This window comes from Carcharhinus amblyrhynchos, chromosome 5 (genome assembly GCF_965287045.1).
Source record: "Carcharhinus amblyrhynchos chromosome 5, sCarAmb.v2.hapA, whole genome shotgun sequence".
Classification (NCBI taxonomy): domain Eukaryota; kingdom Metazoa; phylum Chordata; class Chondrichthyes; order Carcharhiniformes; family Carcharhinidae; genus Carcharhinus; species Carcharhinus amblyrhynchos.
Genome location: NC_137328.1, coordinates 83,180,888 through 83,205,517, shown reverse-complemented (window position 1 = coordinate 83,205,517; position 24,630 = coordinate 83,180,888). Strand labels below are relative to the sequence as shown.

Below are 24,630 nucleotides of genomic sequence, written 5' to 3'. Positions count from 1 at the left end.
TTTCATACCAGCCTACCATGAGGTACCTTGTCAAAGGCTTTACTGAAGTCCTTGTATACAACATCCACTGCCTTTCCCTCACCTATCCTGTTCGCCACTTTCTTGAAAAACTCAATTGAGTTACTGAGACACAACCTCCCTTCACAAAACCATTTCCAAATGTCAGTAAATCCTGTCCCTAAGAATTTTTTCCAGTAATTTCCCTACCACTGAAATAAGGCTCACTGACCTGTAATTTCTTGGATTATATCTGCTGCCCTTCTTGAACAATGGAACAACATTGGCTATCGTCCAGTCCTCTGGAACTTCATCTGTAGCCAATGAGGATACAAAGATTTCTGTCAAGGCCCCAGCAATTTCTGCTTTTGCATCCCTCAGTATTCTGGGGTAGATCCCATCAGGCGCTGAGGACTTCTCTACTTTAATGCTTTTTAAAATGCCCAATACGTCCTCCTTTTTGGTATCAATATGATATCTATACATCTTATCCTAGGCTCCTCATCTATCAAGCCCATCTCTTTGGTGAATACTGAGTCAAGGTATACATTTAGTATCTTGCCCATTTCCTCTGATTCCATGCATAGATTCCCTGCACTATCCTTGAGTGGACCCAACCTTTCCCCTGGCTAACCTGTTGCTCTTTACGAAACAGAAATCCTTTACATTCACTCAGGGATATGAAGGGTCTTTAATACAGACAGACTGCAGAATAATTCTGGGCTGTGAAGTATTTTTAAGACTGAAGGCTTCAAGACAACACACACCAGACATGTCCCCCATTGTGGAGGAAGGCACTGACCACGCCCCTCCCCTTACATAAACCCCCCAACACCAGTGCCCTTGAACAACCCTGCTCTACACTTGGCCAGTGGATACTGTCCCCTTGTACACCATGGTACAAAGTGGAAAAGGGTATTCACCTTCTTCCTCCCTCTCAGAGGCCATGGTGCCTGGTTCCCATATTTAAAAACTAATACTAATTCACATCCATGTGACTTCACACTGGATGGTTGGAAGATTCAGTGGGTCTGAAGGTTAAACTTTAACCTCGCTAATGATATTAAAACGCATTCAAATTCATTTAAATCATAGAATCATACAATGCAGAAGAGGCCCTTTGGCTCATCAAGTCTGCACCAACACATTAGAAACATCTGAACTCCCACCTAATCCCATCTGCCAGCACTTGGTGCATAGCTCTAAATGTTATGCCATGCCAAGTGCTCATCCAGATATTTTTTAAAGGATGTGAGGCAACCCATCTCTATCACCCTACCAGGCAGCACATTCCAGACCATCACCACCCTGAGGGTAAAAAAGCTTTTCCTCACATCCCCCATAAACCTCCTGCCCCTCACCTTGAACCTATGTCCCCTCGTGACTGACCCCTCAACTAAGGGGAACAGCTGCTCCTTACCCACTCTTGTCAGGCTCTCGTTCTTCCTGGTTGTGAACTTGATCACGTCCTTGGGAAGGGCCCGGGCACAATGCAATAGGAAATATCACCAGCGTGAATCCCGATTTTGGCCTCTGGCGAGATTTTGCGGCCATCACAGGATTTGTGCCCATGGCTAATGGACGGCAGAATCATGCTCATAGTAATTTTCTTGTTGTCAGGTTGCCCAAATTGCAATCAATAGAATACTTTCCAATTATGCGGTCAGTGTTGTACTATGGGAGACACAGTAGCCAATTTGCATAAGGCAAGATTCTAATAACTATATTGTCTCAGTGGTACTGAAAGAGAGATAAATATTTTCAAGGACTGCCCTCCCCTTTTTCAAAAATAGTACCTCCACATCATCAGTACTGCTCTTAATGTCAGCTTATGTTTTATGTTCCAGTCCTCCTACAGTACATCTTGATCCCACAATCTTTGGCTGGAAAGTGAGAGATTATTAAGCTACTGTTGATATCTAAGCATTCACCTGAGGGGGGTGTTTCGTGCCTGCATTCATCGTCAATGAGAATAGCGACGTGGGCGCAACAGACCATGAGAACCTTCCCGATCCTGACTGGCGAAATCTCATTTCCCAATTTTCCTCATCCCTCACTGGTGACATGACCAAACATCATTTAAGTAGAAACATAGAAACATAGAAAACTACAGCACAAACAGGCCCTTTGGCCCACAAGTTACCCTAATCATATCCCTACCTACTAGGCCTACCTATAACCCTCAATTCCATTAAATCCCATGTACTCATCCAGAAGTCTCTTAAAAGACCCCGACAAGTTCACCTCCACCACCGCCGACAGCAGCCAATTCCACTCACCCACTGCCCTCTGAGTGAAAAACTTACCCCTGACATCTCCTCTGTACCTACTCCCCAGCACCTTAAACCTGTGTCTTCTCGTAGTGACCATTTCAGCCCTGGGAAATAGCCTCTGAGAATCCACCCGATCTATACCTCTCAACATCTTATAAACCTCTATCAGGTCACCTCTCATCCTACATCTCTCCAGGGAGAAAAGACCTATCTCCCTCAACCTATCCTCATAAGGCATGCCACCCAATCCAGGCAACATCCTTGTAAATCTCCTCTGCACCCTTTCAATAGCTTCCACATCTTTCTTGTAATGAGGCGACCAGAACTGCGCACAGTACTGCAAGTGGGGTCTGTTTAGAGTCTTATAAAGTACATTTTAATAAATCTGCATATCATTAAAGGACCAACCTGCCCATGACTTACTACCACCACACTCCCCCACCCCCCAACCTCCCCACACACACTGCTCACCCAGTGAATATTCAAATCTCATCAGCTTTATGAAGACCGGAGTGTTATCACCTGTGTCAAGGCAGTGCCAATATGTGCCAACCTGTGCCAGGGACAGCCAAATCTGTGCCAGGGACTATGCCAGGTTGGGCCCTTTGGGTAGCCTAATTGGGGGGGCCCTTGCTATTATGTATGGTGGGGGGAGAGTGCCTAGGCCTTTAAGGGGGGCATGGCAATGACAGGAGGAATGGATATTGAGTGGGGGACCTGGCATGAGGAGGGGAGCGCCAGTGATATGGTTGTGGTGGTTGGTTGTGAGGGAGGTAAGATTATTATGCCAATGGGGGGGGTGGGTGGGCTGGTGTAAGATCCCCTGAAACCATTGTGGTGCAGAGGGGACTGTTGGGGTGAGTTTCATCTCAGTTCTGATTGGGTTGTCCTTTTAAAGGTGATGATCTCTGTGGAGCAGGCCTTGCTGGCTCTATCAGGTTCCACCCTACCAGGCTGACAGCGTAAACCACTCCTCCCCCCCCTCCCACCCCACCCATTTTTTTTCTCTCAAAGTGACTCGAGATCTGGTCTGAAAATTCAGCAGTGCACCTGGAGAGACACATGTCGATTTTTGGCCAGATCTGTGACAAATTACAGGAAAATTCCACCCAAGGTGTTTTGTCACCTGTGTCAACAATCAGAGACCACATTTATAGATCCCCTTCCCTCTCCTCTCCATATTGTGCTTTTACATGACACTGAGGCCAGATTGTGGTGCATTGTGCCATCTGCTGCAGGATAACTTACAAAGGGCAGCTGGAACAAAAACAGCTTTTCCTGTAGAAACAAGTGTGAAAGTATTATGCTGTTACAAAGTACTGAGACAGTACACTCTTAGATCAAACAGATGACCACTTTCATAATTAACAATGTAAAGCAGCAATACTTGAATGGTACCCCAAGGAGATACAGGGGTTACCAGAGTAGCTTTATACCTATACTGTCGCTGAAGAAAGTCATCAACAGGGGTGAGAATATGCTCATTTTCCTCTTCTGCTAGAAGGTATCATCCTCCTTTGTACAAGTGATTTTGCAAGTTTGAAGGCAACATCACTTGTAGTACTTTTCCAGGAAGAGAGGCAGAATTTTGTTGGATGTGTGGGGTATTCCACCAGTTGGAGAATAGTTCCAGGGGAGGCCCAGCAGAGTCAAGGATCTATCAAACATTATGTAGCCAGTGTCGAGTGTTTCACATAATGGTTTCCCTGGAGGTGGAAACCCCACCCACTGAGAGCTTCACTGACACCAGCAGAAGCAACTGCTGCTGGTGGACTGCACTCACCAAAGGTTCAGGATTATTGTGGGACCTCAGGCTGAAAGTGAGTGAGGGCAGGATAGATGTTGCGGAGTGGAGGTCATGGATGGAGTGAGGGAGATCAGAGCCTAGGGCAAGGGGGTGATTTTTCTGTGGCCAAACCATGCCCAATGCCAGGTCACTTGATTGGGTACAAGTGCCAGACTATGAAGGACCGTTCCCTTGGAATACCGTGGACAAATCTGATGGGGTTTGCTGAATGACCTTCTGAAAACCCAGGAAACCCTTGCAGTGCCCATTTAATCCCTGAGCCACTACTAAATTACCATGGCCAGAATTCTCTGGCCATTCACACCCCACTGCCACTGCCAGAGAGGATGGAGAATTTGACACCCAACAAAATCCAACTTCGCTGCAGCGCGATGGGAGAATCCCACTGGTGTAAATGGCCGGGGAATCCTGTCCAGTGGGTGTCAATTGACTCATTAATGAACCTAACTAACACCCCAGCGTTTCCAGCTGGGAATCCCACTTCTGTCCTTTCTGCCCTCCATCAGAGGTTTTGCTGCCACAATGGACAGCTTTAAATCCAGCCTATACTCTTTGATCTAAAATAAGGCTGCCCACTCTTGGTGCACATTCTGCAGCATTAGAGGCAACAGCATCATTCATCTGCTTTAGTCAGCTATTGTGATCAATTAACCCACATTTCTATTCCCATCATAACTTCCTAATTAATAGCAAGCACTAGCTTATTATAACAAATTCTTCACTATGTTAAGCAGCTGTTGTTACCCAAGACAAAAATTACACAATGTACCATAAACTGAAACTGGATCACGCCTGGGCTACACCCTGGCAGGTCACCAGAATAACCAATACCTTTTTAAAATGTCAAAGTTCTTTTTTAAATTCACTGATCAAACAGCCATAAATGCAACCCCACCAGGCATTGCTTCATCATTCTTTTGCTTTCTTTTGGCTATATTGGTAAGATGATTCTAAATTCAAATGCTGCAATTGTAGACATTTTCATCATGTCAGCACATCTCCAGGCATTAGCCTTTATCAACATGCACTTTGATTAATGACAATTTTGGGCTTTATCACTTCTTTGATAAATGTCATAAAAATAACATTTTATTAACAATACAGATCTATTATTAGAGAGTGATAAAGAGGTACTTTTAAACTCCATAATAATAGAGTCAACATGAACCGATGAAAGATAAATCATGTTTGACAAATCTATGAGATTTTTGAGGGTGTAATGATTGTGTGGACAAGGCCGAACCAGTGAATGAAGTCTGTTTGCATTTTCAAAATGTATATGATATGGTACTATACAATGGATTATTAAACATAATTAGAATTCATGGGATTTGGGGTAACAAGGATTGGGACAACAGGTTATAACTCTTATGGTACTGGGACAATCAGTACTTGGACCTCAGCTATTTATAGTCTATAACAATGCCTGAAATAAGGGGCCCAAGTTTGCTGATACTAAGACATTAATTGGGAATGTAAGCCTTGAGGAGGATGCAAAGAGACTGCAAAAGGATTTAAATAGGTCAAGTGAATTGGCAAGAATGTGGCAGTTGGAATGTAAGATGGAAAAACATGAAGTCATCCATTTTGGTAGGAAAACTAGAAAAGCAGAATATTATTAATATTCAGAGGAATCTGGTAACATGCAGGTACAGCAAATCATTGGCAAAGCAAATCATAGAATCACAGAATCCCTACGGTACAGAAGGAGGCCATTCGGCCCATTGAGTGTGTACTGACCACAATCCGACCCAGGCCCCCTTCCTGACTCGAGTCAATTTAGCATGGCCATTCAGCCTAATCCATACATCTTTGGACTGTGGGAGGGAACCAGAGTAGCCCGAGGACATCCATGCAGACACGGAAAGAAAGTGCAAACTCCACACGGACAGTGATCCAAGCCAGGTCCCTGGTGCCGTGAGACAGCAGTGCTAATCACTATGCCGTCCTAGTATGTTGACTTTTATTACATAAAGTAGAAGCATAAAGAAGTCCTAGTGTACTATAGGTTACTTTTTATAATGTTGGTTTCCTCAACCAAAGGAAGAATATAAATGCCTTACACAAAGTGTAACAAAGGGCCCAATTTTACCATTTTGATTCTAAGTGTTGAATCTGGGCGCAATTCAGATCTGACTTGAAAATCTGTTCTCAGACGCCCCCATACGTATTCAGCCTGAAAAATACGTTGAGGGTCTGACCTGTGCTGTGGGCGGGATTTATTGCACTTGAAATGATGGGTGTTTTGAACTGCATGTGCGTAGTGAAAAAAAATTGGAAAAATGCACCACTGTCACATTGCTCTGGGGCCGCAAAATGCGGATAAAGCAGCTTGGGAGTGAAAAGCGGGAGTGATGGCCCCCACAGATATTGCCCCACTCCCATAACATAACTGTCCCCCTTATCCACCTACCCCCTGCTACCCAGAATAATCGCAACCCCTTGCCCCTTTCCCCCTCACCGACTGGCAGCAGATTCCCCCTACCCCCCACCAGAGATCCATCTGGCCTTCCCCCGCCCCCCTCCCTCGGAATGATCGGGCCTCCTCCCCACAGAGAGTGATCTGGCCTCCTTCTGCCTTATCTCCCAACCAGACAACGATCTGGCCTCACTTCCCCCCACCCCACCCACTCCACCAGATAATGATCTGGTCTCCCTCCTCCCTCCCTGCCAGACAATGATCTGCCCAACACCCCCTCACCCCACCAGAGAATGATCGGGCCTCGCTCCCCTCCCTCAGTTCCCCACACCCCCTTCACAAGAGATATATCTGACCTGCTTCCTCCTCCGCCCCCCACCAGAGAATGACCTGGCCCGCCTCCCTCCCCTTTCCACCACCAATCTGAGTCAGAGAGCCGTTGGAAGCTCTGAACTTACCCCTTCAGAAGCTGGAGCACCCAAAATAGACCTTTGCCGAGCAGGTATGTTTCACACTGAATCTGGAGCCATGAGCACGATGGTAAAGGGGGAAATGCTGGTAAAGTTGGCAGGCAGCATTTAAATTGCCATTGCACCCACTTCGGGCACAATTCAGATCATGGCCATTTTCGGGCCTTGATAAAGTGGGCATCTGCGCGAGCGCAGAATGCATTAATGCCTCATGCCTGACTTTACCAGGTTTTCACGCTTGTTTGGTAATGGTAAAATCAGGCGCAAAGGTTCACTAGAATGATGCCTGTGATGAGGGGATTTTCCTATTGAGGGAGATTGAATAGAATAGGCTGAAAAACCTCTCGAGTTCAAAAGAACGAAAAGGAATCTTATTGAAACATACAAAATTCATAAAGCATGTGACAAAATAGACATTGATGCTGAATACCTCCAACCTCGTTCGCGGCTGGAATTCTCTGGCGCTGACGCAGTGAATGGAGTTTTGACCGAGTGCCGAATTCTCTGTTCTCCTTGGCAGTGAGGCAGATATGGACTAGATCAGAGAATCTTGACCTGAGAGGTTGTTTCCCTGACTGGAGTATCTAACTGTAGATGACAGTATCAGAATAAGGGATTGGACATTTAGGAATGAGATATAAAGAGAGATTTCTTCACTGGGGCCTATGAATCTTTAGAATTCTTCACCTCAGTGAGCTGTGGATGCTCAGTCATTGAGTATATTCAGTCAGAGATCAGTAGATTTTTGTACACCTAGGGAATCAAAGGACATGGGGATTGTGCAGGAAGGTGTAGCTGAGGTAGAAGATCAGCCATGACTTCATTGAATGGCAGAACAGGATCAAGAGGCCAAATGGCCTCCTCCTGCTCCTATTTTGTATGTTACATACATATGTTTGTATTTTCGTAAGTTATATATTATCCTCAAAAATATTAAGCTACCTCAGGCAAAGAGGCTGTTTTGCTTGGAGAAGGAGCTGCTATAGTGCTGAAGATTTGTGTTCCAGGACCATTCAAACTGCTGCTGTATAGTCACAATGTTGTTATCAACTGATCAATGTAGGAGATTGTCCAGTCCACAAAATGCAAAATGGATGCAATCTAAAAAATTATTGTCTCATCCTATTATCATCTTACCTTTTCATCATTCTCACATTACAAATTTGACTGCACTTCAGCAAGTACTAAAGATGTTGTGTGCTCATGAAGGCACTATATAAATGCAAGTTAATCCTTTTTTCTCCCAATCATCAACAAAATGATGAAATGTTAACAGTTCTAGCAAATGGGACCTACCTGCCAATAATGTGCTGAACGGTGCCGAATTTGGATTGTACTCAGGATACTTAGCTTCTAAGCTCACTACAACCTTGATTCAAAAATGGGTCTGGAGCTGAACTGCATTGTGATGAGATTGGTTACCTCTGCTTCAAAGTGATGTTTTACCAAGGAGCCCTAGTAAAACTGAAGTTAGTGGGGATCAGTGGTATAATCTCTGGTGGCTAGAGTCATATTAGCACAAAGGAAGATGATTGTGGTTGTTGCAGGCCAATGCACAACATTGCAGGACGAGTTCCTCAAGTCTTTGTCCATGGTCCAATTACTTCCATCCGCTTAATCAATGACCCATTCTGTATTATAAATAGGGCTGTTCACTGATTATTGCACGGTTTAGCTCAGGTAATTTCTCAGGTAATTAAATAATCCATGCCACATTCAGCAAGTCCTGGACATTAAATTTTGACATTCAAAGTGTCAGTAAATATTAATGCCAGGCAAAACCCTTCTGTAACAAGAGAGAACCTAATCATCTAATTTTGGCATTCAATTCTGTTACCAAATCCCCAGTGAGAAATATCCTGAGAATTACCATTGACTAGAAACTAACTGGACCAGTCATAAACAGTTGATTTGATTTTGATTTGATTTATTATTTTCATATGTATTAGTATACAATGTGGTATTATTTCTTGCGCACTATACAGACAAAGCGTAATATTCATAGAGAAAGAAAGGAGAGAGTGCAGAATGCTATTGTAACTAGAACAGTTTACACCAGAGAAAGATGCAGTTTTCAGACAGATGCAGTTTTCTTTTGCAGTATCGCCTGCAAATTATTTTTCCTTTATGTTTGAATCTCCGCAACTGTCTGGAGTTTTAAATTCTGATTATTGTGCTCTTTCTATTTACAATTTTGCAGCTGGAATATTTTATCATCCAGTGTTTAAAGCAGAAGTCCTCTCAGAAGAAGAAAAAAAGGAGCAGCAGGCCCCACATAATCCCACCACCTACACTTAGAGAACCAGGTAAGGATAGATAAGGCAAGGAGGCCTGTGATGGGAATGTGGAAAATGGCAAATCATTCTGTTGATTATCATTGACTCCAGGAAAATGTGGGTTATTAATATCTAACTCATGGTATTCCATCAATAAATTGAATGGTCAGCTTAGAATGAGCTTGAGAATGAGAATATGTGACACGGGGTCAGAATGATACATGTTTTTGGAAGTTAAATCCTAGCCATACTGACAGGATGAAATGTTCCTTTTTCAATTCACTGTAAGGATCCTAGTGAACTAGAAACGATAATGCACAGAAGGAAGCCATTTGACCCATCAAATCCAGTCTCAAAGGAGTTCTTACTAGCTTTGGGTCCAGAGGGTGCAACTATCTAATATTTGGCAATTAAGGATTTAATAATGTATTTTGTTAATACACTAGTTATTCTGAAAGAGTTAGAAGAAATAAAACCATTTCTAACTTTGGTTTAACTATTTTAAACACCGAGACCTAGCACTGCATGGGACACCACCCACTTTCCAGACTCTCTCCCTATCCACCCGCCCCCCTCCCAGCTAATCAACCTCCAGAGCATTTCTAGTTCTACCTTCTGTCAGATTTTCCACCTCCTGACCCCAGCAGCATTGGCAATCACCCCTCCCCCTCCAATCCATGTGTCCAACTCTTAAGTCCCCCCACTCAACCTTGCCTGACCCAACTCGACTCCAACCCAGCTTGCCATCTCTTGCCCCACCCCCCCCCCCCCCCCCAACTCCAAGGACTACACCTCTGGAGCAGACCAGAGCTATGCCTCCCTTGCCCCTCCACCCCCTGACACCCCACCCCCATTCACTGCCTCCAACCGTCCCTGGACCCCCATCCCTGCAGCCCACCACACTCTTTCCCAAGCCTCCAAATTCCATGTACTTGCTTGTACACTTACCTTCACCCTGGCCTCGGGCCTGTTTCTTGGGCCCTTTTAATCGACCTGCTTTATGACAACCAACAATAACAAAAAGAGCCTTGGCCTCGCTTAGTTCATTGGAATGCTGTGGTGTTCAGGGAATCTTTGGCTGCAGAATCTAAGCAGCTCCAGCCAGCAAAAGTAGTTTTCCAGTACAGGTCAGTGCGCTTTAAGTTCTTGTAATTCCAGCAGGACTGGACATTATCCTGGTGGATGGAGGTTATGTCCTGATTTCATTGTAAGTACAGAATGGGAAATCCTATTTTGTGGTCACAACAATTTTGATAACATTAATGACAGAAGAGATTTACTCATAATACAGGGGAAGCAAGAAGAGTTTAGGCCACAGTGGCAACTGAAGTGGAGCAGGCCCTGTATCTGCTTAGCTTTACAATATTAGGTTTCACCAAGGGAGTTTAAAGCAGGTGTTTGGGTTTGCATCTGCCTGTGTAAAGAGGCATTATGCCGATTTTAAACAACTGCAAGGGACATCTAGAAACGATTCAATATATTATCACTTTCAGGTATTCTTTGTTAGTTCCTGAAATAAAAACAGAAAATTCTGGAAATACATAGCAGGTCTTGCAGTATCTGTTGAGACAGAAACAGAGATACTGTTTTGAGTCATTTATCATTTCAAAGAACAAAAACAGCCCGGGAAACAGGCCCTTCGGCCCAACGAGCCCACGCCACCGTTTTAACATTACCAGTCCCCCCTCCACCCATGACCCTTATCTATGCTTATGGCATTCCACATTGAGGGAAAACTAATTTAGGGACAATTTATTACCTCCAATCAGCCTAATAGCACATCTTTGGGGTGTGGGAGGAAACCAGAGCACCCGGAGAAAACCCACGCAAGCACAGGGAGAATGCACAAACTCCCACAGACACTGGCCCAAATCCATATGTCTGCACAGCAGTGATAGTCACTGAGTTGTCATGTTGCCCAGCATCTGGTCCAGTTTAAGCGTACACTAACGACATGAAGTACTAGGCTATTCTTGAACATCCAAGAGCAGCCCTTGTACGACCCATCGCGTGTATGCCCCTCGTTGGACAACAAGGCGGACTGACTTAAAACCTGTGAATTAAAAGAGATAAACATTAGTATCATTCCACATCCTTATACATTACCAGGGACGTCCCAAGACTACTGAACCTTATTTAAAACAACCTCCTATATCCTTCCATCTCCAACCCACTCATGTGCCTGTCTAAGTAACTCTTAAACAACTCCAGCGTGTCTGCCTCCACCACCTTGCTTGGCAGAGCATTCCATACCCCCACTACCCTCTGTGTGGAAAAACCTCCCTCTAACATCCGTGTTATACCTCTCCCCCCTTACCCTAAGCCCGTGGCCCCTCGTACTGTGCGTTTCTAACATAGGAAAAAGCTTACCACTGTTTACTCTATCTATACCCTTCATAATCTTATATACCTCTATTAGATCTCCCCTCAGTCACTGTCTTTCAAGGGAAAACAGCCCCAATTTGCTCAATCTTCCCTCATAACCCAGTCCTTCCATAGCAGGCAGCATCCTGGTAAACCTCCTCTGCGCTCTCTCCAGGGTCTCCATGTCTTCCTGGTAGTAAGGCGAACTGGATGCAGTACTCCAAATGCGGCCTAACCAATGTTCTATACAACTTCAACATTAGACTCCAGCTCTTATACTCTATACCACTTCCTATAAAGGCTAACATACCATAAGCTTTCTTCACAGCCTTCTCCACTTGTATTGCCACCTTCAAAGACTTGTGCACTTGCACCCCCAGGTCCTGCTGTGTTTCTATACTCTTTATAGGTCTACCCTTTATCATATAACTCCCCCCTACATTATTGCGGCCAAAATGCATCACCTCACGTTTATCAGGATTAGACTCCATTTGCCATATATCTGCCCAATATGCCAGCCTATCTGTATCCTGTTGTATTGCCAGACACTGCTCCTCACTGCCCGCCAATCTAGCCATCTTAGTGTCATCTGTAAATTTGCATATTGTTTGGGGTTGTGGGATTATGAAGTGGGAAGCTATGGAGGAGATAAGGTCAGTGTTTGGAGTTGTGGGATTATGAGGTGGGGAACTATGGAGGAGATAACGTCAGCGACACTTTTGGAAATAATGGTTTGATATTTGTTGGCTGGGTCATGGCTCACAAGGAGGTAGAGAGAAGTGTCTAAAAGTTGGCACCCAGCCGCTGCAAGTTAAAGGTCAGCATGCCAGATAATAACTATCTTTCTTAGCAAGTTTGATAACAATATCAAAGTTAGGCCTGAGGGAGTGGAGTGCAGCATGTTCAGACAGAGATAGGTTACAATGATTGAGGGGAGCAAAGAGAGAGGGATTGAATGTGTACATGTGGCTGTGCATGGCAGTGAGTGGGGATCTCAGAATGCAATGAGAACATGTGCGACTCAGAGATACCTGTAATCCCGGAGGGATTTAGAAGTGAAGGATGGAATCCACATGGAATAGGCCAGAGCCAGAGACAGTTGCTGAGGAAGGAGATGTGGCTGTGAAAGCAAATTTTGATAGACACTTCAGACAACACCAGGAGGGAAATGGAAAGCAATGAAGTTGGATAAGGTAAAAGAGATAAATGGGAACACCATTGGAGAGAACAGCAAATCTTCTTCAAGGTAGACATTCCTGGAAGAGAAGTGACAAGTGAACACATGGTTCCCAAAATTAGCTTCTGAATGTTTCATGCACACATTTCTAATAGAGAAATCTGGCTTGTAAATTAAGATGGAAATCCATCTTTCTTTTTCAAGATTCTATTGAAAATTTAAATAAAATTGCTGTACAGAATCTGTGGGTGGAGATTCTAGTATGGAATGAAGCCAAGCCATCTAACTTTGCATAAAAAAACTTCCATAGTGACGTTTGAGCTTGAAATTACATACTTACTAAATGGTTCACTTACCAATAAAAATGAACAGAATATCATACTAAGTTTCTGTTATATGCATATTTTTTGTTTTGTACCAAAGTTGTTATTGCCTCTCTGTTGTTTTTCCTTCTAGTTAAACTACCCTGTTTAAAGATTGAAGATTCCCACTACCATCGTGACTTGTTGAACCTATACCACAGCTCTTTGTGTGCAGATGTGGTATTTTCTTCTAAGGATGGACAAGAGGTGTCTAGAGCTCACAGGGTTGTGCTGTGTAATGCAAGCCATGTCTTCATGTCACTATTTGGTGTGGAGATTGCGAGTGACCCTAGCGAATTGCCTGGCAAGATTGTTCACAATCTCTTTACAATAGACCAAAGGGACACTGCACTGAACTCCAGCCAAGCTTTACTTCATAACAGCCAGCCAGTAAGGGTCATCATTTTAGACTCACTGCTCTGTGCCTGCTACTCAGAGGTCTTGAAGTTCATTTACACAGGTATAGAACCTGTACCGCAGAGGACTTAAGATGCAGTGTTCCATCCTGGAAATTATAGTTATACTGAATAAGTGGATCAATTATTTTCACAAATGGGTTTCTGGGTCAAATTCTGAATTTTGGAAAAATGATTGTTGTGATAATGTATGAACCAGGAAACAGTAATGGGTTAGAATCCCATCTTTCACATTTGAGACTCAGTTGCATCCAAACTGATGGAATGAAAGTCAGTCCTCTCAATGATGCATATCAATCAGTCTCCTTAAGTGTGCTGCTGATACCCAGCCTTACCACTTGCCACTACCCTGCATGACCATTGCTTGTTACAATCTCCATAGAGACCAATAACTTTTAAAAAAGATATTTGAATTTCCAATGACTGATTCATGACCAGTTTTCAAGTTTTAACACTTTTACAGTAACAAATAAATTAAAGGCAATCCGAAGCTACTCTCCGCTCCTAATGGCCTACTTCCTTTTCCCTTTCCCATCCAAGTAACCTCTAATACCAGCACTGGCTTGCACTCGGGGGTGGGGGGGGTGGGTACGTTGGAGATGCTTTCCCTCTAGTCCAAACTAGGAGAATCTTCTAGTCTTCTTTAAATTCTCACAAACTCAGTCTTTTCAATCTGAGCCTGAGCATCCACCTTTGTTTTGCATTATGCATGACAGATTTAGCATTTTCTCTGCTTCAGGTGTAGGACTGTTTACCTCTCTCTTTCCCTCTGCCTCTTAGATGAATGCTGACTGATTTGTGTAGGTGATTTTCAGGGAAAAGCTCTGTAAACTATAGTAGCTTGCTAGGGAATCTTCCATTTCCAAAACCCATCTTGATGGCATCGTGAATCACATGTGTCTTACATAATAAGTAGAAATGTAATTAACTATTCTCTACATCTCATCTTGGAACTACACCGACACTTCAAGGTCTTACCTTGAATAATGCTTTTAAAAGTAAATAATCCTAACTCCTCCTTGTAAACTAAGGGTTGGATTTTTACAGGAAGACTTTGTGGACCTTAAAAATAGCAGGCAGTATCTTGGTGTAGAAGTCTCACACCCATTTCCGACATATCTAGTTTTTGCTGACAGGGAAAGAACATGACTCTCACAGGAGGGAAACCCAAATTCAGCAAGGCTACTTGAATTCAAGCAAACTCCATTTTCAATGTTGCAAGGTCTGTTGCACATGTGCAGTATGGGAATCACAAATGGATGGAGTAGATGTACACACTTTTGAAGGGCATATTTGAACAGACATTATCCAGTGTCATGATCTGAAGTAGGTTAGGGTGTTGAAGTGATTTATGACTGTAATCATCCCAATTGAAATCAGTTTGTGTGCAGAATGTATGTTTGACTGTCATGGCATGGGGGTCAAATCGCATACTGTAACACAATATAATCACATAACAACACCATTTTAAAATAATTTTAAAATAGCAGCATGGTGAATGCCATGTCATGTTGCAAGATTTAACCTCACGTATGTTCCCCTGTTGTCATACATGTTGAATTGAGAGAATTATTTTCACTATCAAATGCCTTTGATGTGTTCTATGCCACCTACACAAATCAGTTGGCACTATGAAAGGTGCATCTCAGACATTCCCCTGCAAAGGAGAACAAAAGCGTGTTGAGCTACATGACGTTGTAAACCATCCCCATCCACTCTTCCCATAATGCAGCCAACAGTGTCACTTTTTATAAGAAAAGCAAGTTGCGATCTTTGGGGGACCCCGACCTATGATTCAATAATGATGATTCATCCACTTGAGTCAACTGAGCATTCAATATGCTTGGTTCCATTTGGAGTATCTGTCAGCTGTCACCCATTCTAGCAAAGTTTTCCTGAATGCATGTTTAATATAAAGTTATCAGTTGTCCTTAATGCAAGCATGTTCTCACAATGGCAATATTGATGTATAAAGTAATGCAGTGCTAATGTCACTAGACTAATAATTTAGAGGCCGAGATTAAGACTGTGGAGACGTGAGTTCATATCTCACCATCACAGCTGGTGGAATTTAAATTTTTTTCATAAATTTGGAATATAAAGCTAATCTCAGTAATGGTGGCCACAACAACCAACATTGATTATAAAAATCCATCCGGCTCACTAATATTGTTCTTTAGGAAAAGAATTTGCCATCCTTACTCAGGCCTGCCAACATGGAACTCCAGTTCTTAACTGTCCTCTGTAATCATCTAACAAGCCACTCAGTTCAAGGATAATTAAGAATGGATAATAAATGGTAGCCTTGTCAGTGAAGCCTACATCCCATAAAATAATTTAAAAAATAATGAGTTTATGGTGCCTCTGAATATTAATTTTAAAATAAATTTTGCTTTAATTTTATGATAATTTTTCAAAATAATTAATTTCATTAATTTTGCTTTATTTTTCTCCATCGGGGGTGCAGAGAATTTTAATGACCAGCATTAAAATCTTTTGGGTTTTAAATGTTGCTGTTGTGGTAGTGAAAAATATTTTAAGATGCAACAATTTGCTGATTCAAGCGGTAAAGAATAATCGAGACAGACACTTGATTACCCAACTATACATTGCAAATCAACAGAAGCTTTAAAAATTGATGGAAAAATCTTAAGAAGTTGTTTTCCCTATTTTTATATTCATGCTAGCGTTATCACCAGGAATTTTCTATTGGAGGAAAATATAGCCCTTACATACTTGCATATCATTTTCAATTTGATCAAAAATAATGATTTACAATGTTGTAAATCAGGTATAGTAATCAGTTACAAAAATCATTTGATCTATTACTAGGCAATAACTGCTGGGATGAACTAAAATCAGTCCTCTGGAAGAAGCTGAAAAATCCAGAACAAGTCAAAAAGGTGATGGAAACACTCAAATGGCTCTTCAAATCCAATGCTATGGTAGGTAGCCAAATAACAGCACAGTGGTATTGTAACTGGGCTAATAATTCAGAGACACAGGTTAATGCTCTGGGGATCTAGGTTCAAATCCCACCATGGCAGATCGTGAAATTTGAATCTGAAAAAATGATGACCATGAAACCAATGTTGATTGTTGTAAAAATACGCTTAGTTCCTTTAGGGAAGGAAATCTGCAGTACTTGCCTGACCTGGCTTACATGGCTCCTAAAATGGCCAGCAATGCCCAGAACCCATGAACAAATAAATTAAAACACGAACACCTGCCTTCTTTTCGGAGTTGGGTTTCCCAATATGGAACACATGTGGATAAATTGGATTGTTTTCTAAATCATGAGAAACTAGGAACTGGAGAGGAACAGTAGGATTCAGGAGTCCAAGAACACCAATCTGTTAAAACTACTGCAGGTACTAAGAGCTACCAAAAAGATGAGTAGAATGTGTGCCTGTGTGACAGATCCAGGGAAATTCCCTCCAATATCTTTCACTGTTTTTCTTTTTGAGATATTGGTTGCTATTTTACATTTATATATCATTTAGAATTACTTCTTTAGTTAAATGAAAAAGATTTTTGTCATGAATTTGCAGCATATGTAATTGCATTCCCACATTGTCAAAGCAATACATTTTCATTTGCAATTATGTTAGACTTTCAAGTTAACTAGATCCTGGCTTAACTCATTTGTTTGCAAATGTGCGACCTAACGATACAGCAACGATTGCAACAACAATTTCTACTAATTAGGGCCTTCAACTTAACGAAATGTCCCAAGGTGCTATTACAAAACTAAGCCATATTAGAAGATATTAGGTCAGATGACCAAAAGACTGGTCAAAGAGGTAGGTTTTAAGAAATGCCTTAAACATAGAAACTAGGAGCAGGGGTAGGATATTTGGTCCTTCAAGCCTGCTCTGCCATTTATTTTGATAAAGGAGAAAAGTGAGGTAGAGAGGCACAGAGGTAAAGGGAGAGTATTACAGACTTTAAGACCTAGGCAATTGAAGGCACATTCACCAATGGTGGAGCGAATAAAATTGGGATTCACAGGGGGTCAGTTCTGGAGGAGCACAGATATTTTGGATGGCTGTGAGGCTGGAGGAGATTACAGAGATAGGGAAGAGCCACGGATGAGAATTTTGAGATGAAGACATTGTTTGACTGTGAGCTAATGTTGCAAGCTCAGGGATGATAGGGGAACAGGAATTGATGCAAGTTAAGAAGCGAGCGGCAGAGTTTTGGATAACCGCAATTGACAGACCACTGCACTAGAATGCTCAAGTCTGAAGGTAACAAAGATATTAATAAGTGTTTTAGCCACTGACACACTGCAAATGATACAGATTTAGGCTAGATTCAATGACCACAGCAGTGGAGAGCCAATGGCATTCTGGCCATGGCTGTTTCTGTGTGGCCTGCCACAATTAAAAATTAATCAGGTACTTAGCAAGTTGGCTTCAGGGTCCCCGGGACCCAAACCACAAATGTCCTGTCTCTTGAGAGCTGTCAGCCAATCAGAAGCAGCAGTCCAGGGAAGTGGAATAGCTGAGGAACCTTGGAGACCTGTCCCATGAAGAGTCAATGCAGAACAGTGCATCCCTGCCAAAACTCACTGCCCCACAAATGTTTAACACTTCAGTGATTGGCTGGAAGAAGTTGAAAATTAAAAAAAAATCAAATCTTTGCTCAACTTGGGGTCCTTGTGGGCCAGGATTGATGGGTAAATGGAACTTTGTGCAAGATTGGACACTGGCAGCAGAGTTTCAGAAGAGCTGAGGTTTACAAAGGGTGGGAAATGGAGGCTGTCCAAGAAAGCATTGGAATAGTGAAGTTTAGAGGTAGTAAAAGTCTGCATTTGGGCTTCAGCAGCAAATGAGCTGAGGCATAGTGGAGTTGGACTATGTTATGGGAAGTGGTTGTAATGATGGATATATAGTTGAAAGCTTGTCTCGACAGGATTATTAATTCATAGTGGAATAGATGAAGTGTTCACCTCACCCAAAGAAACATTTATTGGAAATTAGAAATGTTTCTTTATAAAATAAGAATGCAACAATCACAGACAGCAATCCCCAATGAACAAACAGCCAAGCAAGGAATACAGGTACAAGCAACAGTATTCAAAATGTTGTCGTGCCACATTGATGAAATGTATTTCAAAATTCTACGCTTGTGATATTTTGGGGGAATCCCTTGAAGAAAAATCTCTAAAAGAAAAAGATAACAGATTTTCGAAAATCAGAATGACCCAAGTTAGGAGTGAAATGAGAAAGTGCAAATTGCTGAATTTAGATATCCCAATATTTATTTTTATACCTTACAGACACCTTGCTCCAGCAGTCAAGTAACAAAAGGTAAAGAGCAATATCAAAGTTGCTGCTGTTCTTTGAGCTTTTTCTTTCAAAATCCTGGCTTGGCTGATGTCGTCTTTACAGTACAAGGTATGGAGCTCATTGTAGGAATAAAAATGTTCAGCCTCCGTGGAACTGAATTATTTATTATTCCAGGCTTGTTCATGCTCTTAACATCATTTTATAATGGGGGAGAAATTCTCCAAATCACATCAGTCATGTTCAGTGAAACTCCAAATAATCCAAGGATACTTCTTGAGAACACTTTGGCAGCCGTTTCCCAAAAACAAGTTGGAAGCATAGTAAAACAGTTGCAAACTACAATGATTTATTCATGGTCAGTGGGGAGAAAGCAAGAATTAGTTTATTTTATTGTAGAGAGTGTTCTTTGTTTTTTTAATTCTTCATCTTTTCAGAAATGATGGGTTAGAATTCTGTGCCCCATGCAGACAAGGCTGGAGGTAGGATCCCGAGGAAAAGGAGGTGAGTTGCATCAGGATGTTGTGAGGGATTTTTGCTGGAATGAGCTGGGAACTGGTTTGGCTGCCCACTTCACTGAGGCAGGCATCGAATTAATCTTAATAAAGGCCTCATGTAGACCATTTCATGATGGCGTCAGTATTTTCCTGCCTTTGGAAACCTCCCTCTTCATGTGTGGTGGCTGCCAGCTCAATTAGGGCGACCTCTTGGCAGCACAGTGGTGGAGGAGGTGGCATTGGAAATTGTGGCCTATGCCCAACAATGGGATTGACATTATGTCCTATGGAAGGTCTCCTCTTGGTTTAAAGCTGCTTAATTGCATTGATCTTATGCAGGCAACTAGAGCACATTGATGTTGAAGCTTTTTCTTCTCACTTGATTGCCTCTGCAGTGGCCACCTCCCAGTGGCTGCCGGCTGACATTGCTGTTGGCTCACTGATTGGGCCTGCACTCTCAGGGGTCTCCTTCATAGGACGTCAAATGCATAGGCAGCCCCCAGAAGGCTCTGTGAATAGGCACACTAATCACATAGCCAGACTTGGGCGCTTCCTATGGGCCCAGCATCGGGGTCCCGACAACTATCAGAAAACTCCAGCTCATTTGTCACCACTTTAAAGGACGCTTAGGTCTTGCTGTCTGGATTGTAATATCCAATTGAGGGGACAAAGTCATCCAATTCTTTCAACTATTGGAGTTATTTCCCCATTGTCTTGGAGGACTTAATAATAAGTAACACCATTGCAGTCAGAGTGTGTGTTGAAAAGTGGCGTTTGACCTGCATCCATAATGTTGTAATCAATTCTTCATTCTTTTATGATGCTGTAAGTTGGGGCAGTTTGCAGCTGCATTACGTAGCTTCTTTTGCATCAATCTACAATTCCACGCTTCTGTGATTCTACAACTTTGAACATGTTCAGGACAATTTGTAAACAATGCATTTCATGACCATTTCAGCAAAACACAACAGGCTGAAACCCCTGTGGAGTGGTAATCAAAGCTGGACGGCCACTTCACTCCTACTTACCTGGAAAAGAAGCTGCTCCTCTTTCACCTGACCTTCCGTCTCAGGCTGGGCAAGAACAGTGCAATGTGCTAGGTGCCCAAAGCTTTTTGCTGACGGCAGCTGAGTTGGAGCTAAGGAAGACGTGCCCCATTTTTCTTTCCAACATAAGCCGCAGTAGAACAGGCAGCTTTAAAGGTCCAGCCACTCTGAGAAGCCAGGAGAAGGTACATTTGTAAGGTGGGTGGGCAGAAAGGGTGAGGGCGGAGTGGAGGGTTGGGTGGCCATGAGGGAAGGGGTCTGGTGGTCAGTGTGAGTTGTGGGAGGTGTTGGGTGATCAGTTGGGAGGTGGAGGAGTTGGGTGGTCAGTCAGGGGAGGTCAGATGATCAGGTGGTACTCAGTGAGGTTTGGGGGGAGAGGAGGGTGGTTAGTGAGGGTGGTGGGAGCATAGTTAGAAGGGAAGAATTTGGGGAAGGTATTCGAGGTGGGGGATAATTGGCGGACAGGTGTAGTTGGGATGGGGCATGTAGTCAGTGGGTGAGACGCATTTGGGAACTCCGTGGGGGTTCAGATTCTTGGGGAGCCTGTGTGGGGAAAAGGGTTAGAGTTGTAGTTCAGGAGATGGGGTTTGGGGAGGTAGTGAGGGGATATTGGGGGTATGGGCAATTGGGAGAGTCCCATGAGGGGGTTGGAGCGGGGCCAGTACAATAGTTAACCAAAAAATTAGAAGTGATTTAAATTCTTACACTTTTTGAAGAATTAATAAACAAAAAACACTCACTTTCTACCACAAACTAAACTAATTCTTGCCTTCTCCCCACAGAAATGCTGACCACAATTAAATCATTGGCGTTCACAACTGTTTTACAGTCAGAACAATCTGATGTTTGCGACTTATATCATAGTTTCAGATGGTTCCCACTTCAGGGCATACCTGGTTACAACACCCCCCAAAGTATAAAAATGTAAATCAATTTCAAATGCCAAGGGTTGCAAGGATCAAAGCCTTTATTTTAATTAACTGTATACTTTTTATTCCCTGCTGAAGTCCCACCACACCACTGCTGAAAGGATGAGTGGCTGGCTTCTTTTGGATCTTAGTCAATGCCAGTCTTTATTGCACTGCAAAGAGATTCTTCATTCTCTTTTGAAGGCTCTCTCACATCAATTCAGCATTTCCCATTAACACATTTACTTCTGAAAATATGCTACATATACTGTGCATTCACCCTGTTGTAAAGTATTTCACCTCACACTGTGAATTTGCAAACCTTAGTAGCCAGGCATGCCATCTGTCTGAAGCAATTTGAATCCAGAGAAAGAGAACCACATGTTCTTTATTTTTATGAAAACAGCTTTAACTATAAAGTATGTTAGAAGGTATTTCATGCAAATACATATTAGGAAAAGCAACTTGCATAGGGGAAATGTTTTGGAAAATGATGTCCTTGAGCTTGATGGTGCTCCACTGATGTTATGGTCTCTTTGTCTTTACTCATGACAACAACGGAATAATTTTTTATTTGAATCATCTATTCTGAATGAGTTCACATTCTCTGTCTCTCTCTCTAGGTGCATCTATATATGCTCATAAGGCAGTATTGGTGGCCCGTTGTGAGGTAATGGCGGCGATGTTTAGTGGATACTATGCTGAAACAAAAGCGTGTCAGGTTCCTATTCAAGGTGTTTCCAAGGAAACCTTTCTCTCTTTCTTGGAGTATCTGTATACTGATGCCTGCTGCACAGGTAAAGAATCAACTCTTCAGGGATGGAAGGGGTAATTAGCATTTTTAAATATAAAAATCATTTTTTAGGAAGAGCCTATAAATCAACAGCTTACAAATTAGATAGACTGAGTATTACTAATCTAATGTTTTTTTTGCCTTGCAACTTCAATGAACAAATATAATTTCCAATTTGGCTGTTCAGGCTTGGCAGTACTATTCTAAGACAGTCATTTATTTGCAACCCAGATTCTAAGTTGTTTCTTGAAAGAAAAAGAGTCATATTGGAGTCTAAGTGTCCCACCTGCCACAGGAATTGGAGCTGGTGAGGGGTGGACCAGGGAAAGGTTTGTTGACCTCAGGTGGGATTTTACGGTTTTGGAAAGATTGCCCATTAATTCTGCCCATTAATCCTTTTTCCTTCCTCACAGCTGCTGCCAGACCTGCTGAATTTTTCTGTTTTTATTTCAGATTTCCAACATCGGCAATACATTGCTTTTATATCAAAATACAAGCATGACTCACATTGGCCTGGATTATGCACCTAAACCTGCTTTACTTTGGGCTGTGCGTAGGTATTAGACAAAGGAAACTGGGGCAAGTGCCCTTCCAAGTCCAAATCCTCCCACCTCATGCAAATTTTAGCTTGCGTATATGGTCTCATTCTCCTTCGTATTTTGATCCACTTCTTATCCCCAGAAAACATGTCACAAAGGCAAAAAAATACACTAGAGAACATTACTGAATTACTAAGACTATAAGATGTAGTAGCAGAAGTAGGCCATTCGGCCCACTAAGTCTGCAATGCCATTCAGTGAGATCATGGCTGATCTGATTTAATCCTCAATTCCATTTCCAGTCTTATCCCCATAACGCTTGATTCCCTTACTGATTAATAATCTCTCTGTCTCAGCCTTGAACATACTTAATGACTCAGCCTCCAAAGCCCTCTGCTGTAAAGAATTCCACAGATTCACTACAATTGGACAGAAGAAATTTCTCCTCATCCCTGTCATAATTTGATGACTCCTTACTCTGAGATTAAACCCTCTTGTTCATAGACTCTCCCACAGGGGTAACGACCTCTCTGCATTTACCTCACTAAGCCTCCTGAGACTACTATATGTCTCAATAAGGTTGTCTCTCATCCTTTTAAACTCTAATGTAAGCCTACTTATGACTAATAAATAAACTTTACTTAATAAGTAAACCTACTCAAGCTCCCAACCTCTCCTTATAAGAAAATCCCTCCATCCCTTCTCTGGACTACCTCCAATGCCGCTTTAACTCCTCTAAGGATAAGGGGACCACATATGTTCAGAGTATTCCCTGTGTGGTTCAGCTAGTGCCTTGTATAGTTTTGGCAAGTCTTCCCAATTTTTTATACTCCATTCTCTTTGAAATAAAGGCAAAGATTTCATTTGTCTTTCTGATTACCTGCTAAGTTTGTATGTCAGCTTTTTGTGATTCATGCACAAGGGCCCCAAAATCCTCTGTACAGCAGTTTTCTACAATCTTTCTCTATTTAAATAATATTCAGTTCCTTTATTCTTCCCACCAAAGTGCATAATTTCATATTTTCCTTCATTATATTCTATCTGCCATTTTTGTTGCCCACTCACCTAACCTGTCTATATCCCTCTTTAGGCTTTTTGGGTGGGGTTTTTCTCCTACTCCGTGTCTTATGAGGCAGCAAGTGGCGTATGCTCACTGGTGGTGGGATTTAACGGACTCCCTGTCCCACAGTGGGAGTGCAAGTTCAGCAGGACCATAAGATCTACCAGCATGAATAGGAGCAAGATTTCAGCATGTGTGTCATGCACACCACTTGCCTTCTCATCCATTTTTGTGTCATTTGCAAACTTGACAATAATACATTCACTTCTCTCATCCAAGTGATTAATATATATTGTAAATAAGTGTGGTCCCAGTACTGATCCATGTGGCATTCCACTAGTTACAGGTTGCCACCCTGAAAATGTCTCTTTTATCCCAACTCTATGTTCTGTCAGTTAGCTAATCCTCTATCCAAGCTCATGTACTGCCCCCAAGACCATGGATTCTTATTTATTAAATGGCCTTTTGTGCAATACCTTATTGAATGCTTTCTAGAAATTCAAGTACTACATTTAATGGTTCCCCTTTATCTGTCCTGATCATTACCACTACAAAGAATTCTAACAAATTTGTCAGGAATGATTTCCCCTTCATGAAGCCAGGCTGACTCGGTTTGATTATATTATGCACTTCTAAATGCTCTGTGATCACATCCTTTATAATGGATGCTAGCATTTTCCCAATGACAGAAATTAAATTAACTGACTTATAGTTGATGTCTCCTTCCCTTTATGAATAAGGATGTTACATTGGTAGTTTTCCAATCCTCTGAGACTTTTCAAAAATTTAAGGAATCTTGGAAATTACAACCAGTGTACCCACTATCACTGTAGTTACTTCTTTTAATATCCTGGGATACAATCCATCAGGACCAAGGGATTTATCAGCCTTTAGCCCCATTCTTTCCCTAGTACACTTTTTCTTTCATGATTGTT

At 42.3% G+C, this 24,630-nt stretch overlaps 1 protein-coding gene across 3 annotated transcripts in view; it reads left to right on the top strand.

The window, feature by feature from the left end:
* rhobtb3 (Rho related BTB domain containing 3) overlaps nt 1-24,630 on the top strand; it is a 127,853-nt gene that overhangs the window by 79,141 nt on the left and 24,082 nt on the right. Inside the window, exons 5-10 of one of the 3 annotated variants that reach the window (XM_080189099.1) lie at nt 9,167-9,272; nt 13,240-13,605; nt 16,394-16,506; nt 18,846-18,963; nt 21,927-22,100; nt 22,550-22,649. In XM_080189099.1, the coding sequence (XP_080045225.1) occupies nt 9,167-9,272; nt 13,240-13,605; nt 16,394-16,506; nt 18,846-18,963; nt 21,927-22,100; nt 22,550-22,626 (954 nt within the window). In that variant the 3' untranslated portion in view covers nt 22,627-22,649. The remainder of the gene's footprint in view (nt 1-9,166; nt 9,273-13,239; nt 13,606-16,393; nt 16,507-18,845; nt 18,964-21,926; nt 22,101-22,549; nt 22,650-24,630) is intronic. The other 2 variants (XM_080189098.1, XM_080189100.1) reach the window with 2 other exon arrangements.